Source organism: Magnolia sinica, chromosome 10 (genome assembly GCF_029962835.1).
Source record: "Magnolia sinica isolate HGM2019 chromosome 10, MsV1, whole genome shotgun sequence".
NCBI classification, from domain to species: domain Eukaryota; kingdom Viridiplantae; phylum Streptophyta; class Magnoliopsida; order Magnoliales; family Magnoliaceae; genus Magnolia; species Magnolia sinica.
Window position 1 is genome coordinate 20,372,977 of NC_080582.1, and position 17,734 is coordinate 20,390,710.

General features: G+C 39.4%; 1 protein-coding gene across 2 annotated transcripts in view; it reads right to left on the reverse strand.

Moving 5' to 3' along the window:
- Positions 1 to 12,277: 12,277 nt before the first annotated feature.
- Positions 12,278 to 17,734, reverse strand: part of LOC131258139 (protein ACTIVITY OF BC1 COMPLEX KINASE 7, chloroplastic) — a 137,726-nt gene continuing 132,269 nt past the window's right edge. For both annotated transcript variants that reach the window (XM_058259248.1, XM_058259249.1), the window contains one exon: positions 12,278 to 12,686. In XM_058259248.1, coding sequence (XP_058115231.1) covers positions 12,613 to 12,686 — 74 coding nt within the window. In that variant the 3' untranslated portion in view covers positions 12,278 to 12,612. The remainder of the gene's footprint in view (positions 12,687 to 17,734) is intronic.

Sequence of the window (17,734 nt, forward strand, 5' to 3'; positions counted from 1 at the left end):
GTCACTGTAAGATTCATTAAAAAGTGAGAGCGAAAGGCTCATGACAAGGGTGATTTTAGGAAGGCTCGTGACTAGGGTGATTTTAGTAAAGATGATCCTAACTTTTATATTAAGCAAGAGTACGATGATGTTGATGTATTTTGTGCAGCACTTCATTCATTATTTTATTGTCAAAGGGATTTAAGTTTCCTACGTGTAAGGTAGAGCAATGTCTATGAAAGATTCATGCTAGTTTTTATCAAAATGACAAGAGCTTCAATAGTAAAGACACTTATATAGAATCATATCTGAGGTTTCTCAATGCCCTAGGAAATCATATGGATGCTAAAGCAAAAGCAATCAAGGAGGAAGTTTGAGAGAATAAAGAAACGAAGATAAATGAGTTGCGAGTTTTCAATAGTTTGCGTTTTTCATTCTCATTGTTTTTGTGGTCCACTTAAATTTTGAATTTGTTTAATTTTTGGACTCATGTTCTATTGTGAGATTGAGAAACAGTTGGACAGTGGATTTCTCGTGGGGATTTTGACTGTACTGACCTTGAAGTTTGGTCAAATTACCTTGGGAGCTACGACATTCCAGATATACGAAGAGTGGCCTTCTGACAATTTTTTGATATTGTTTCGGACAAAAATGCCCATGTCCTTGGTTCAGAAGTCGTACGGTCCCGGAGTGAATAAGACGTTACCTTTTTTCAACACCTGAGAAAGTGACAGATTGGCTACTCCCTCTGCCACCAGCCAATGGCTAGTGCTCGGTGGCCTATCGGCCCCACCACCATGTATATGGGTTTCATCTATGCCGTCGATCCTTCTTGCCATGTCAAGACTCTTTGGGCCCACGGCGAGCTGGCTGACAAGGTGGATGGATTGGATCACCCCATTATGGGACTTAAGCTATGGTACAAATGGTTTGGTAGAAGAAGTGAACACGTGGAGACTACGATTCATGCAACATGACAACCACGACTCATATAACATGACAACTAAAACCCATGCAAACAACGACCCATATGGGCCCACATTGATATATGTATATAATCCATGTCGCCTATCCTTTTTGTCGTGTCATTTTAAGGGTAGGGCCAAAGTATTAGCCTGATCCGGTGCTCGTGTGGGCAAAAAAATAGAAAATAATGGTGACTGTAAAAACTTTTCAGGCTCACTATGATGCATGTTAGAAGTGGATATTGCCCAAGTTAAGACTTTTTGAGCTCACGGCGAGCTGACCGACAAGGTGGATGGATCGGATCACCCCATTGTGGGGCCTTAAGCTAGGATACCAATGGTTTGGTATAAACGAAAGTAAACATGTGAAACCATGATCGATGCAACATAACAACCATGACCCATATAATACGACAACTACGACCCGCGCAAACCATGACCCATATGGGCCCACATTGATGTATGTGTATAATCCATGCCACCCATCCTTTTTGCCGTTTCATTTTAGGGCTACGACCCATTTAACATGATAACCACGACCTATGAAAACTACGACCCATTATAACCACGACCCATATCACATGCGAACCACGACTCATATAACATGATAACTACGATTCATGACAACCACGGCCCATATAACATAACAACCACGACCAATATAATATGACAACCATGACTCATATAATATTACAACCACGACCCATGAAAACTACAACCCATTACAACCACGACCCATATCATATGAAAACTACGACCCATATAACATAACAGCCATGACCCATATAACATGACAACCATGACCATAATTACAATACAATAGGAAGAACAGTTCTCTTCAACGGGCACCCAGCGAGTTGAAAAACTCTGTTGAGAATGTCTTATTTGAGCCTGACCATAAACTGCAATAGTTTGAGAGAAGGGCAACATCTTTACATCGCAATGCCAAGCCTATAGCTTGAGAGAAGGGTAACGTTTATTGCATTGCAATGCCAAGCTGCACAGGGTGGTCTAGCTGTAAATGGGTTTATGGTCAAGCTTAAACAAGACATTCTTAACAGAATTTTTCAGCTCGCTGGGTGTCCGTTGAATAGAACTATTCTTCGTATTGTATTGTAATTATGGTCGTGGTTGTCATGTTATATATATCGTGGTTGTTATGTTATATGGGTCATGGCTTCTCATGGAGTTGTGATTGTTATGTTATATGGGTCATAGTTGTACTGGGTTGTAGTTTTCATGGGTCGTGGTTGTCATGTTATATGGGTCGTGGTTGTCATGGATCATAGTTATCATGCTATATGGGTCGTGGTTCGCATATGATATGGGTCATGGTTATTATGTTTTATGGGTCATGGTTCTCATTTTAGGGCTAAGGCCTATAAAATGAAGACTACGACCCATATAGCATGACAACCACGACCCTTACTTCATGACAACCACGACCCTTATATCATGACAACCACGACCCATGATAACTACGACCCTTATGACACCACAATCATAACCCTTACGGCATTACAACCACCTGATGCGACCTATGATACTATACAGATATCATTTACACGACTATGGCGTGACTTGTACTAACTTGGTGACTACATGAGATAAATATACATAAGATCCTTACCGTCTATCAGATGAAACGATCTATTTACACCGTGGATACTAAATTTCATTCAAATATAAATCTTAAATGAACCATAATGTAGAGATGACTATTGATAGACTGCAGGAGCAGGAAATGCAGGCTATATGGGTCGTAGTCGCCATATTATATGAGTTGTAGTTCTCATGTGATATGGGTTGTGATTGTAATGTGGTAAAGGTCGTCGTTGACATGGGTTGTGGTTGTCATGTCGCATGGGTCATGGTTGTCATGTTATATGGGTCGTGGTTCTCATGTTAAATGAGTCGTGGTTCTCATGTGATATGGGTCATGGTTGTAATATAGTAAAAGATAGTCATTGGTACAATAGCTTAAGGCTCACAATGGGGTGATCCGTTCTGTCCACATTGTCCGGCCAACTCGTCGTGGGCCCAAAAAGTCCTAATTTGGGCAGTGTCCAAGTTGGCACACGAGCTTTGGATCAAGCTAATATTTGGGCCCTAGCCCTAAAATGACACGAAAAAAAGGATGGGTGGCACGGATTATGTACACATACATCAATGTGAGCCCCACGAGTTTGGTCCTTGCCCATGCGCAAAAAATGGGTTCCATAGACATTACTTTCTTGGCATTAAATACAACGTAACTGCTTATTCCCTAGAAAACTGGACAACTACTAAAACAAGGACAATGGCATTTTGGTCCTCGAAATTTTTGAAAGTTGGTCACAAGGCCACCCTCGAAATATTTAAACGTGGAATCTTTTTAGGTAATTTGGCCATATATGGAGGCCAGTACGGTCAATCTCCCTTTCTCGTGAGAATCTCTGCTGGGCTCAGCGTAGCTTCTGTCCTTGGGAATTTCCTGTGGGTGTGTGGCAACTCGTATGTCCTATGTAAATAGGCCAGATCTTGACAGGAGTTCCGTATATATGGATGTGTGACACGTGTGCCACGCCTCATGCGAAGGTATTTTAATCACTTTCCTACTTACTAACAGCGTCAATGGAGTAAAACAAAGTAGCAGCATGGACGAGAATCGACAGCAGCAGTTTACAAACAGTTTTCAGAAAAATTCAGGAAACAGGGTTGATTGAACACCCACCGTTAAAAACTCCTTCGATCAAGCTGATATTTGTTTTTTTTTTTTTTTTTTTCATCCAGGTCTGTATGACCTAACCAACAGGTTGGATGTCAACAAAATATTACAGTGGGCCCTGGGAGGTTTTTAATGGTGGACATTCAATCACTACTGTTTTCCTGTAGTGTGGTTCACCTGAGATTTGGGTACCCCTCAATTTTGATATCAAGCCCTAAAATGATATGAAAAAAAATGAATGGACAGCATGGATAACACACATACATCATAGTGCGACCCACAGAGCACCAACCACTAGCCACCTGGCTAGTGGCAGCGTCACTAGCCAAACCGCGTCCAAAATAAAGGGATCCATAAATGTCACAAAGATGGAGGATATATACAAATTTCCCTGACATTAACCATGTACTTTGCTTTTAACCATCCATTCGGTAGCCTTAATTGAATTGTTAGGGTTGCTTGATCAATGTGATTCTAAAAGATACGCTGCATCCACAATGGGGCCCATAATTTGAATGGTCTGGATAAGAGTTCATCAGTGCCACGTGTTGTGACGATGAGTCATTATGGGAGGATAAAGTTCTATCATTTATAATACGATAGGACATGAAAATTAATAAATCCAAATTTCGCATTTGAATGATCCTAATCTATTGGTTGATCATTTGGGCCACATATCTACAAAGAAATAGAAATGAGTGAAACCGACATTCCATATTCAAGATGGACGAAGACAACATTCTACAAAGCCATCCACCTTGAATGTTCCTAATCTATCCATCGATCAAGTGGGCCCCACATACACGGAAATACACATTGTGGAGATTTGAAACTAATGATCTACATTCAAGATGGATGGCTTGCTCAACGGAGGATCGGAATGCATATTTGTTGGATCTAATACATATACATGTAAAGTTAGGTCAGGCCAGGCTAAAATAACTCGAGCCCAAGACTAACCTGAAAACTGATCGAGCCATACATGCAAGGCCCAACCCCGGGCCAGGTTGGGGTCTTTAATTTGGAATAGGCTAGCTACCCGGCACATTGGAAAAAGGAGCAGAAACGCATCTCCCATCTGCCTCTCAAACTCCCAACTCTTTTTTGTTTTGAATTAAGACTTTCTTCATGGAATGCACGCCATGTATGAGATGCATGAATTTTTAAGTGGATGCTTTCCATGTTATATTAATAAATTCAGATCCACAAATAATTACATGGTTCACCATGGCCATAGTTCTAAATCTTTCTGACTCAAGTCAACTCGACTGGGTGAGATTTGGAGCCCAGACATTGAGAAACTCAATTGTGGAAGTGACTCAGACCGAGTTTTAGAGAGACCTGTCGAGTCAAATGAAAAACTCAGTGAACTCAATGCGACTCGCAAACAACTCAGCTGAGTAACTCGCCCAGTCAAGCAACATTTTTCAGTAAGATAGCCAAGTTATTAAACTACTAGAATGGACGGAAATTTGTTGCTGCCTTTTTCTATTTTACACTACTTATAGGATTGCAAATATTTATTAATAGTCCCTTGAAATGTATCCCTTTGCTTTGAAAATGTAGCGCTACCATAACCTTGTTATAATCGGTATAATCGAAGGGTTGAAGTATTCAATCTGAAAGATTTTTTGGGCATCTTCATCCAAGAGAATTCCAAACAGATAAAAGGATATAGTCAAAGGATTAAAGCTTTCAAGCAAACCTATTTCAAGAGAAAGACGCTGGCTTGAATACATCTTGATATATTAATTGTAATATGATACATTGGAACTGTAACCTTCAAATATGAGTCGTGTACCATTCATGCAAACCCATATATGATTGGTCTCACCTTGTATGGTGGATAGGCATCAAATAGAATCTCGCAAATTGAATTATTTCAATCCCTTGAAATGCATCTTTGAAAATGGACAAATACCATAATCTTGGTATAATCGAAGGGTCAAAGTATTCTTTTTTCCGGCATCCCTATCCAAGAGAATTCCAATCAGATAAAACAGTTTGTGTCATTGAAAAAGATAACTGAATTCCAATGGCTATAGTCCGAACATATCATATCACAGTCATGGTATTTTGAAAACGATTATGTAAATAGCCATTATGTAAGAATAGTAGTGGGACCCGTTACACATTACAAGGTTGTAATGCTCGTTGTAAAAATAAAAAAGATGTAATGGACCTGTAATGGCTGTAACCGTATAATATAGGGCCGATATATTTTCTTCCTTTAAATTTTTTTTACCATTATAAGACCGTAAGGACCATTATGGCCCATATCACACTGGCTATAATGATAGGCATTACGGCCACCGTTACTCTTATTAAATACCTTGATTTTAGTATCTGAGACGTACTCAAGCATGTATTTTAACAATAATTAATAATATCAAGTTGAGTCATATACTCGATCAAGTCTTCAACTTGACCCGACTTGGATGGACGTTGAGTCATGTTTCAGGTATTGAACTATGGTTGTAGCATGCGACTGCATTGAAAGGAGACGTTCCACCATATAGAAGTACGAATATATCAAGAGCTACTATAAAACAAGATTTTTTTATGTTCTTAACATATTTCTAAGCAAATGAGGTTTTTCTGTTTTACATACCAACAATAGCCATCAGATATTGAGGCCGGTCCTTGGTGAAAACTTAAAGGAAGATGATAATGGAGAGAGAGAAGAGTAAGGCTTAGGGTTTTTGGAAACCGAAGCTTCTCCTTTTATTATTCCAAAGCCGTGTAAACACCGAGTGGACTATTGGATCTTTAACAAGGTCCAAGCCCAATAGACTTATGCAACATATAATTTTTCGGTGTTTAACACTCGCTCTCAAGTTGGAGTATAGATATTAATCATATCAATCTTATTAAAAATTGATTCACCCTATGCATGTGGTAACTCCTTAGTGAACACATCGGCCAACTGGGCCTTAGATGGTACATGTTCCATAAGAACCTTCTTTGATACAACATTTTCTTTGATAAAGTGGCAATCGACTTTAATATATTTTGTCCTTTCATGTAATATAGGGTTATTAGCAATGTGTGTGGATGCCTAGTTATCACAATACAAAGTCATTGGAATTCCATTAAAAAAAAAATGAAATTCTTGAAGGAGAGACATGATCCACAATAGTTCACAAGGTGAGGCCCATAGCACGGTATTCTGCCTTAGCACTAGATCTAGCAACCAGCTTTGTTTCTTGCTTTTCCACATCACTAGGTTGCCTCCAACAAAAGTACAATATCATGATGTCGATCAGTTAGAGATCCTGCAGATTTATATTTAAAAAATAGATCCTGCAAATTTATATTAAAAAAAGTTAGAGATCCTGCCCAATCTGCTTTAGCAAAGGCCTTGATGTGAAGGAGCCCGTTTGATCGGTAGAGGAGTCCCTGTCCTGGAGCACTCTTAAGATAGTGCAGAATGAGGATGACAACATCCCATTGTTGGGAGCGTGGTTGATCCATAAATCGGCTGACCATTCCTACAACGAATGAGATGTCTGGTCGTGTAACAATAAGATATATGAGTTTTTCTACCGGTCTCTTTATTTCTGACATCTTCAAGTAATTCACCTTGTTCATGGGATAGCTTCATATTTGGATCTGTGAGAGTGTCACAGGCTTTACACCCCATCAACCTAGGCTCATTGAGGAGGTCTAGCATGTACTTCCCCTGAGATAGCATGCTTCTAGAGTGGACATTGTTACCTCAATTTCTAAGAAACACTTAAGGGGACCCAAGTCTTTAGTCTGAAATTGCTCCTGGATATAGCACTTCACATCAATTATCCCTTCTTTATCACTACCTGAGATGATAATGTCATTCACATACACAATTAAGATTATAACTCCCTTAGGTCCATGATTTACAAAAATAGAATGATCGACCTTACATCAGTGAAAGCTATAGTTCATAAGCGCACAATTGAATTTCTCAAACCAAGCCCAAGGAGATTACTTCAATCTATAAATAGCTTTTCGTAGCTTGCAAACTTTACCCCTCTCCTCCTAAGGAACAAACCTAGGAGGTTGCTCCATATAAACTTCTTCATAAAGGTGATTGTTGAGGAAAGCGTTCTTTACATCAAATTGGAAAATAGGCCACTTCCTGTTAGCAACAATAAAAAGTAACACGTGAATAGAGTTCAGTTTGGTCTTGGGTGAAAACGTTTCTTTGTAATCTAAGCCAACTGTGTGTGTGTATCCCTTAGCTATAAGCCGTGCTATAAGGGGCTCAATTAACCCATCATGACGATATTTAATAGTGTAAACCCACCGACAGCCAATCAACCATTTTCCTGGAGAAAGAGTAGTGAGAGTCCATGTGCCTGTACGATGCATCGCAGAGATTGTCTTCCGCTGCTTTCTCCCATCCAGGATGGGTCAGTACATCATGGAGAGAAGTGGGGACCACACAACGTGACAGGTACAAGGCAAAGGGCATAAATGATGGCTGAAGATGATCATAAGATACAAAATTAGAAATGGGATGAAGAGTAAATGATCGAGTTTATTTTTATTTTTTTCGTAAAGCGATAAGAAGGTGCAAGTCAAATACTTATGGAGAGAGCTGAATAGTACGAAGGACCTCATGTGGCGATGGTGGGGCCAGATGTGAATCTGTGGTCTATTCTCAGTCCCATGAGTTGGAGCGGCCCAATCAATGTGAATGGGATGAGGCAATAGCATTAGATCGGTAGGCACATTCTTAGTTGACAAGGAGAAATATGGAGTGCCTAGGAAGAATGTGACATTAACACTTACATATTCTTGATTAGTATTAGGGTCCATGCATCGATACCCCTTTTGAGCACGGGAGTAGCGAGGAAAAAGACATTTAATTGCCCGTTTATCCAATTTACCAATTAAAACACCCACTTTATGGACAAATGCAATGCACCGAAAAACTCGAGGGTGCAAGGGAAAGGGAGTGGCACCGGGAAGTAATAAGCAGCTCCATGAAGAACGGATGAAGGTTGGTGATTAATAAGATGGCACACAGTCAACACTACATGACTCCAAAAATGTTTAGGGACGTTCATATAAGTAAGAAGAGAGCATGCCACCTCTAATAGGTGTCTATTTTTTATTTTATTTTTTCGTTCGGCCACCCCATTTTGTTGGGGTGTGTAGGTGTAAGATTTTTGATGGGTAATGTCAAATGAGGACAAATATACTGTAAACGAGGGCATATATTCGGCAGCATTATCTGTCCTAAAGCAATTAATGTCTTTTTAAAATTGAGCATGTACTTCTATGTAAAAAAGTTAAAAGATAATTCAAAAACGATGATGCATCATATAAACCCATGTCATACATGAGAAATTATCAATAAATGTCACAAAATAGTGAAATTTATTCAAACATGGAACTTGAGTAGGCCCTCACACATCAGAATGTACTAGATCAAAAGGAAAATTGCTACAATTATTAAGACGAGGTAAATAAATTGAACGGTTTTGTTTAGCCAATTGGCAAGCTTCACAATTTAAAGACTTAACACTAAATAAAGAAGGCAGTAACCTATGTAAAGAATCTAGAGACGGATGACCTAGACGAGCATGCCACTGCAAGGGTGTCTGGGATCTGACAGAGAGGAGAGTGACATCACTACTTCCTGGTTCAAAGTAATAGACTGCGTATTTCACACACACACACACACACACAATCGTCACCCTTGCCTTGTGATGGAGCAATTTGTAGATCCAATAATTTTACTCACAGAAAGAAGATTCATGGGAAACTTGGGAAGAAAGAGGACATAATTTTACTCACAGAATGAAGATTCATGGGAAAATTGGGAAGAAAAGAGGACATGGTTTAAATTGAAGGTTAAGCTTAGGGAGGCATTTCCTTTGCTGAGGACAGATGTTAAAGATTCATCAGCCAATGATACAGGGCTGTAAGGATGAGGGCAATCAAGAGGAAACGAGAGAGATAACGAGAGAGATAGTACATGTCATGTGATCTGTGGTCCCGGAATTAATGACCAGGTGGGATGATCCAACAAATGCAACAAAAGCATTACTTGATGTGACAAGAGAAGTGGAGGCACCGATAATGTTGCCTGTAACAGATAGCTAGAAGTCCTGAAAAACTTCTCCAAATCTGCAAGTGAAAGAGTCACAGATGATCCTAAAGAGGAATCGTCGAGAGAAACAGCATGATTTGGGCGAGATGCCTGTGAACCACCAGTCTTCAATAATTCCCAACACATATCCACTGTATGGTTGGTCTTTTTACAATATACACGAACACATTGCTGCCCAGTTGTATGTCCACAACCTCAACCTCCTCTACGACAACCTCGTGAATGTGGGCAGCCACCTCTAGTAGTGCTGCCCATATCAAAATAGAAGGAAGCACTATCTGTGGATGGCGATGTAACAGCAGAGGATGTAGGTGCAGTAACACGGACTCTCGCAAAAACATCTGATAATGAAGGCAGCACTGTCTGTAGATGGCAATGTAACAGCAGAGGATGTAGGTGCAGTAACACACAGGACCCTCGCAAAAACATCGGATAATATAGGTACTCGTTCACTTCCCCAAATCTGACCCTTGACAAAGTCTAAATATGATCATACACTAGCAAGAAATAAGGCAACCAAAATTTTCTCGCACTAACACTGTTGCTGAGCGATGTCTTGAGTGAAAGGATGGTGTAAAATCCATTCATCAGCCAAGCCACCTAATCGAGCGCAATGCTCGTGTAAATTATTACCTTGCTTTATATTTTGAAACTCCTTGAAAATATCATAGAGCCATTGGATATTTTTCTCCGGGGAGTATAGTTGTTGGAGACTATCCCAAACATCCTTAGCACTGTCACGATACATTACATTATTACATTATGATAGACTTGCTCATCTATACCATGGAAGAGCGAACTCATCACTTGATAGTCAGCCTGTTTCCACTCAGAAAAAATGATAGACTTTGTACTGGGTCCACTCTCAGTCAGATGTTTGATTTTCTGTTTTGCTTGGAGGAAAACTTGAACAGAGCGGGCCCATGGGAGATAGTTTTCTATCCCACGCAATTTAACCGATGCAATTTGCTGGTAATCAAATTTAGTTTTGCCTTTCGACTCCATATGTAGCAATTTAGAAGGAAATCACCAATATATAAAAATTACCAAAAAAAAAAAAAACCAACTGTGACACACAAAGACCAGCACCAAACACTAATCAATCAACAAACTATGAGCACTGCAACTAACCTTATCATGCAAATATGTCTCAATTTTCAACTTCCACGGGGCGAGTTAAATCTATATATGAATGCTGATCTCTATGACTCTTCACAGCAGATCTTAACAATAGTAACGACTAATACTCTAGCAGATCTTCAGTAGCAAGGATCAACACACACAAAAACGTGTTGTAGGTCTAGCAGCAAGACAACATTCTAACAACAGATGCATAAGAGACCACGTTTCAATCAGACAACAAGTGCTGGACGTGTTGATTAAAAAAAAAAAGGATGGGCCAGGAAGATTCAACATCCCAACAATAGGACCGTTGATTTCAAAATACCTAGCACCTGATGAACCGCAGATGAGATGATAGCATCATCACCAGATCATCAGCACCTGATGGACTGCAGCGATAGGATCGTTGGTTAGCCACAGCGTCAACAGATCTGCTGGACTGCAGACGAAAACATAACAATGTGTTGTAGAATATAGTGCTATAGAAGATCATGGCAGCAGATCTGTTGATCCGAGGACCCTGATCATCGTTCAAGCAGCAATACCAAAAACCAGATCATATAGGCTGAGCATGTAGCAATGGAATGATATTAATTCATCCAACTGACCAGTTGGTCTTCTTCAAACCAAATCAGGCTAACTCACCTTCAACCCATTAATGGGGATCAAAAGAACAAAACCCAGCTGGTTATGTTAAAGAAATAGATGGTGATGCTGTGGTGCACTTTTATACGTCCAAAACAATTGATCAGATGCAAATGGCTGGATAGAAGAGCAATGGAGATTTTAAAAGCTAGAACAAGAGAGAAAAGAGGCAACCTGTCAAACAACCACTTTCTCTAAAAGCTCGAGTTGTCAAAGGATGGCGTATCAATGTATATCAAGGGACTTTTAACACTCTCCCACATGTGAGAGGTGGAACTCCGCACGGGAACATGGCAAGGGTGGAGGAACAATCACAACTCACGCCATAAACGGCCCCCATGGGAGAATATATTAAGGAGGCAAATTTGCTACTCCTGGGATTCGAAAAAAGGTCCAAGCCCAATAGACCTATGCAACAGATCATATTTTGGTGTTTAACACATGAGTCCCACCAATTGGCCTATTGCAGGCCCATGGATCAGGCAAAACAACATAAAAGCCATTTGTGTGCAACATATACTATTTTAGATGGGCCATTCGATGATTGTAAGCATGGAGCCAGTGTAATGCAAATGAACAGCCATAAGAGACTTCGGACTTGCTTATTTGGCAAGGAATAATCTACCACTGGTCCATAACACACACACACACACACACACACACACACACGTGCCATGAGAAGACTGCAAACCTCCATTTCTCTTCCTTTCCATTTTCAAGATTCTATGCTGGTATTGATGCTTACTGAATCAAATAATCATGAGAAGACTGCATGCTCACTTGTATGCATGCAGCATATAACAATTACAATCTGTAAATGTAGAAAATAAGATGGGTTATGTTACACATGCAAGGGAGAAGCGGAAGGAGGAAGAATATTGTAGCATCTTGCATGGGCTATTTATGGCTTACACAGACATATTACAATGGAGTGAAAGAAGAAGAATGCTGATATTTGCTACACAAAGAAGGGAAAGAAGCTTTCACCCAGCCCATGGATTTATCGACAGCACCCCGCATTAACACTTGCATAAATAATCAGAAGAAAATAGGTGAAAGTAAGTAGAGAGGTATTGCAATGGGAGTATGTATCATCAGATCATCTTCTCGAATTTATCAAGCATTTGCACCCTTTGCATGGACCTCATAAACAATGTCAAGAACACTCCTGCATTGTCACAGTGAAGAAGCATCTGTCAGTAAAATCTGCTAATAGAAAGCTGTGGCAAATCAAGGAAGTTAAGATATTGACTAGCAAATCAAATTGCAATAGGATTTTTTATTTTATTTATTATTATTTTTTTTTTTGTGTGTGTGTTTGGTTGCACCAAATATCATGAAATTTCATGATTAATCAGTCTAATTTGGGGCAAAATCTCATAATATTTCATGAAATTTGGTGCAACCAAGCACTCTCTTCATAGAGTGGAATTAGCCAAATTGTAGTTTCATTCGCATTCTGAGGGTATGGGCTCTGAACAAAAATTATCTTTCAAGCATAGTTCGAAACCCGAAAACTGACTCAATGTCCAGGCGGGTTAGGTTAACTTGAGGACTCGACTTAATTCAGTATTTGATGATCAAATTAATTTTAACAAAAAAAACATTTTAGTAGTATATATTTAATTAAGAGGAAATAAATATAAAAATTAACACAAGCTACCAAACATGAAGTGCATGCCTTGCTGGTAGAATCACTCAACTCTCTAAGAAAGGTCAGGGGTTTGAATCTTATGCTTCTCACTTTCCCTTTCTATTTTGAAAAGGAATCACTCAGTGAGTGGCCCAATTCATATCATGCCAAGTCAGGTTGAGTAAATTGAGTCAGCAAGCCGACTTGACGAGTCTGGCCAAGTCGAGCTTACCAGCGAGTTTTGAAAGTACCCTGGTTTGTCAATTAGAGTGAGGTTTGAGGCGGTGAGTCAAGTGAGCCCTATATGAAGATCATACAAGCTATTGCCTCAACCGGATGCGTGTTTTGAGATTGTCAAAGGTAAATTAAATCTCACATCCCATGTCCCAAAACCCCTAGGTAAATAAATCCTTAAAAGCCTTAGAACAACATAGGAGTTAAAACTCTGAAAATTTGTTTCAAAATGGAAAATTCTCTAAGTTTTCAGCTTAGTTCGATGACATTGAGCTTAAGTCGATGACATTGAACACTCATGTTCAATGACATTGAACGGGCTTCGATGACATCGAAATGAGCCTCTTATGTCCAGCAACCACATAATATTTGGACAGAATATTCGATGAATCGAACATACCTTGACATTGAGGGCGAGTCGATGAAATCGAAGAACTTAGAGCATTGTCCAGCAAAACTTCTTGGAAAATATTCTGATATTGCTCAAGGAATCGAACGAGCTTCGATGTCATCGAGATTCAAACTTCGATGACATCAAATATTCACAAGTCTGTGTCTAGCAAGCTTTATAGGAAAGTCAACTGATATGATCAAGGAATCAAGACTAGACTCAATGCCATCAATATTCAAACTTCGATGACATCAAAATTGGACAAGGCTAGTCCAGCAAGCTTGAAAGGAAAATCAAACTAAAATGTTCGAGGAATTGAGTCATCGAAATTCAAATGTCGATGACATCAAAATTGGACAAAGAAGTGTCCAGCGAGCCTTCAAGGAATAGCTTTCGAAAAGATTGATGAATCGAACTAGGATTCGATGACATCGAACTTTGAAATTTGATGACATCGAATCAGGTTCGATGACATCAAAGAAAACCTTAAAATTGTCTAACAAGCTCTTGTGAAATGTCACATAGAATGCCGAGGAATCGAATTGTAATTCGATGACATCGGAGTTCAAATCTCGATGTCATTGACTTCCTGTCAAAAAGTTCCAGCAATGGTTTTTCAGTTGAGTTCGTATCATCGAGTTGATATTCAATGGCATTGAAAGTATATGTTCAATGACATCGAATCAAGTTCGATGACATCGAACTCAGTCAGACAATAACTAATTTATTACCACTGGGGCTTTTTGCCTTTATAAGGAGAGCTTGTTCTTGGTTCCTGTATTGAGAAAAAGAGAGAGCTATGAGAGAGTAATTGCTTATCATCAACCCTAAAACCTTTTTTCTCATGACAGTTCATCCTTCAATCCACCCTCATCATTGATATCCAATAGAGTAGATTGGTGAATGAACTTCCACATTCGAGGATCATCCAGCTACCACCTTAATGGCAAATCATTGAACTGGGATCCCTTGAATGCTTAAGACCTTGGAATCAGTCCATCTCTTCAACTTTTAACATTCATTAGAGTGGATTTTAACAAAACCTTGACCCAACCTCGTTGCCTTACATTGGAGCATCATCAGTGTTGCAGATCAAGGGAGCTAAAGAATCTTCGTCATCAAGGGAGAACATTTTCATAAACGTGCAGAACGGGGCTCATCTACTTAACTGTAAGTCATTAGAGTCTAGAGACCCTGTTGATCATTCCATGGGTAGGATTGGGTCATAGGTATATCTCAAACCTTTCAAGCCCTCATTTAAAGCCTTCGACAGGAGAGTATGTTTGGGTGCTTAGTGTAGGACCCTTGCTCTTGTGTAGGGCATAAACTTAGGTGCGTAGTGTAAGACCGTTGCTCTTGTGTAGGGCATAAACTTAGGTCTTTTGTGTAGGTCCTTGACCTGTGTGGCCTAAATCAGGTTCCTTGTGTGGATCCTTGACCTGTGTGGTCTAAACTAGGTTCCTTATGTGGATCCCTGGCCTAAAACCTAGGTGCTTAGTGTAAGACCTTAGCTCTTGTGTAGGGCATAAACTATCATGTCCTTGTGTAGGATCGCTTGCCTTGTGTAGGCATGTTTAAGTACCTTATGTCTGTTGTAAAGGTTAGAGGTGAACCTAATTTAAAACCTCCGGTAGTGAAATCCAGTACACTCAAGGTTTGAGTGCATCTGCCGAAAGTGGAGTAGACAAATAGTCGAACCACTATAAACGACTGTGTTTGGGATTGCTATTTGTATATTCTTTTTATTGTGTTTACTTTGAATGTTCACATGAAGCATGATAACATGAAATATTTAGAACTGATAAGAATCACATCCCACACACTTTCACGTACTTGAATCCATCATAGACTAATTGCTTATCTTACTTTATATTGAGTAGTCTTGAGCTTCGATCCTCTACTTGGCTTGGAAGCCTTTAGATTTGAAATGAGTACATCTTGATTTTTGCATATTAGATCAAGATTAGGATAATAGGATTTTCAATTGACATAAAATTTTATAAAGTCCTATTCACTCCCCTCTAGGACACTTTGACCTATTCTTACTTCTACTATAGCAGTCTATGCCGCAATTTCAATTGGTATCAAAGAAGGTCTCTCTTAAGGGTATAACCACCTATAGAGCGATCTTGACTGAAGTTAAGAAACAATGGTCAATAGTATGGGACTAGAGGGAGTAAAAGATAACACTTCAAATATCCAAAATCAGCTGTACATTGAAACTCTTAAACTACTTGGTATTATCAAAAGTAAAAACAGTTAAGACAATTGCCTAGTAATTCATACTGCTCTTAAGGTAGGCAATAGTTCGAAGTGGTATCTTGACAGTGGGTGCTCCAGACACATGACCGGTGACCAAACTCACTTTTGCGATTATTCAGAATTTGAGGGTGGGTCAGTCACATTTGGAGATGGGAGCTCCGCCAAAATAATTGGGCAAGGAACAATAGTTGGCCCAGGACTCCCCAAAATAAAAAAATGTTCTATGTGTAGAAGGTTTAAAACATAATCTCCTTAGTATTTCACAAATCTGTGATAGAACACCTGGTCACTTTTTCAAAAGATGTGTGTAGGATCTCAGACCATACAGGAAAACCTATCATGAAGGGTTTATGCACAAGTGATAACTGCTACATAATTGAGAGTAGTAGGGAAAATGTATTATCCACCAAATGTCATATGGTATGAAGAATGAGTCCAAACTATGGCACCAAAGGCTGAGACATGTCCACTATCGAAACTTAGCCAAGCTAAGTTCAAAGAATTTGGTGAGAGGACTTCCCAAGATCAGGAAGGAAGAAAAGATTGTGTGTGGTGATTGTCTTAAGGGCAAATAGATAAAAGTTCGACACAAAAAGACAACCACCATAGCAACATCTAAGCCACTAGACTTGCTACACATGGACTTAGTAGGACCCACCAAAGTTGAAAGCCATGGTAGAAAAAGATACTTTTTTGTGGTAGGGGATGACTACTGTTGATTTACTTGGGTCGCTTTCCTTCGAGAAAAATATGATGCCTTTGATGAATTTGTAATCATGGAAAAGCGACCCCAAAATGAGAAAGGATACTGCATAAATCGTATCAGGAGTGATCATGGTGGTGAGTTTGAAAATGATCGGTTTCAAAGATACTGTAATGAGAATGGGATTCAACATGAATTCTCAGCCTCCACAGCAAAATGGAGTTGTTGAAAGAAAGAATCATGTGTTGCAAGAAATGGGCTCAATTATACTAAATGGAAAGGATATGCCCAAAAGCTTCTGGGCCAAAGTAGTCAATACTGCCTGCTATATAATAAATACAGTATATCTGAGAGCAGGTTTGAACAAGACTCCATATGAATTATGGTATGGAAAACAACCTAGTATGAAATACTTCCGTGTCTTTGGTAGTAAATGTTATATCCTCAAAGACAGAGAACAACTAGGGAAATTTGAATCTAAAAGTGACAACGGCTTCTTGGGCATGCCCTGAATAGTCATGCTTATAGAGTGTATAATCTAAGGACTCTCACCATTCAAGAATCTGTTAATGTGGTTGTTGATGACCAACCTCATGAAGAAGAAAGTCCTTTGAATGACTTGGAGGACGATGTGGATTCATGCGTTCTAGGGAAATCAGATAACAAAATCCCCTCCTCTAATGAACCTCAACCGTCGACTAACATACCCATCATTAAGGATCATCCCCTCAATCAAATCATTGGAGATCCTAATGATGGTGTAAGGACTCGATGTCAGATAGAAAGCATTTATAGCCATTTCTGCTTCACCTCAAAGATTGAGCCCAAAAATATTGTGGAAGCTCTTCAAGATGAATATTGGATCAATGCTATGCAAGAAGAGCTTCAACAGTTTAGGAGAAATGAGGTGTGGCAACTGGTTCCTAGACCACTTGATACAAATATCATTGGAACCAAATGGATCTTCAAAAACAAATCCGATGAGTCTGGCAA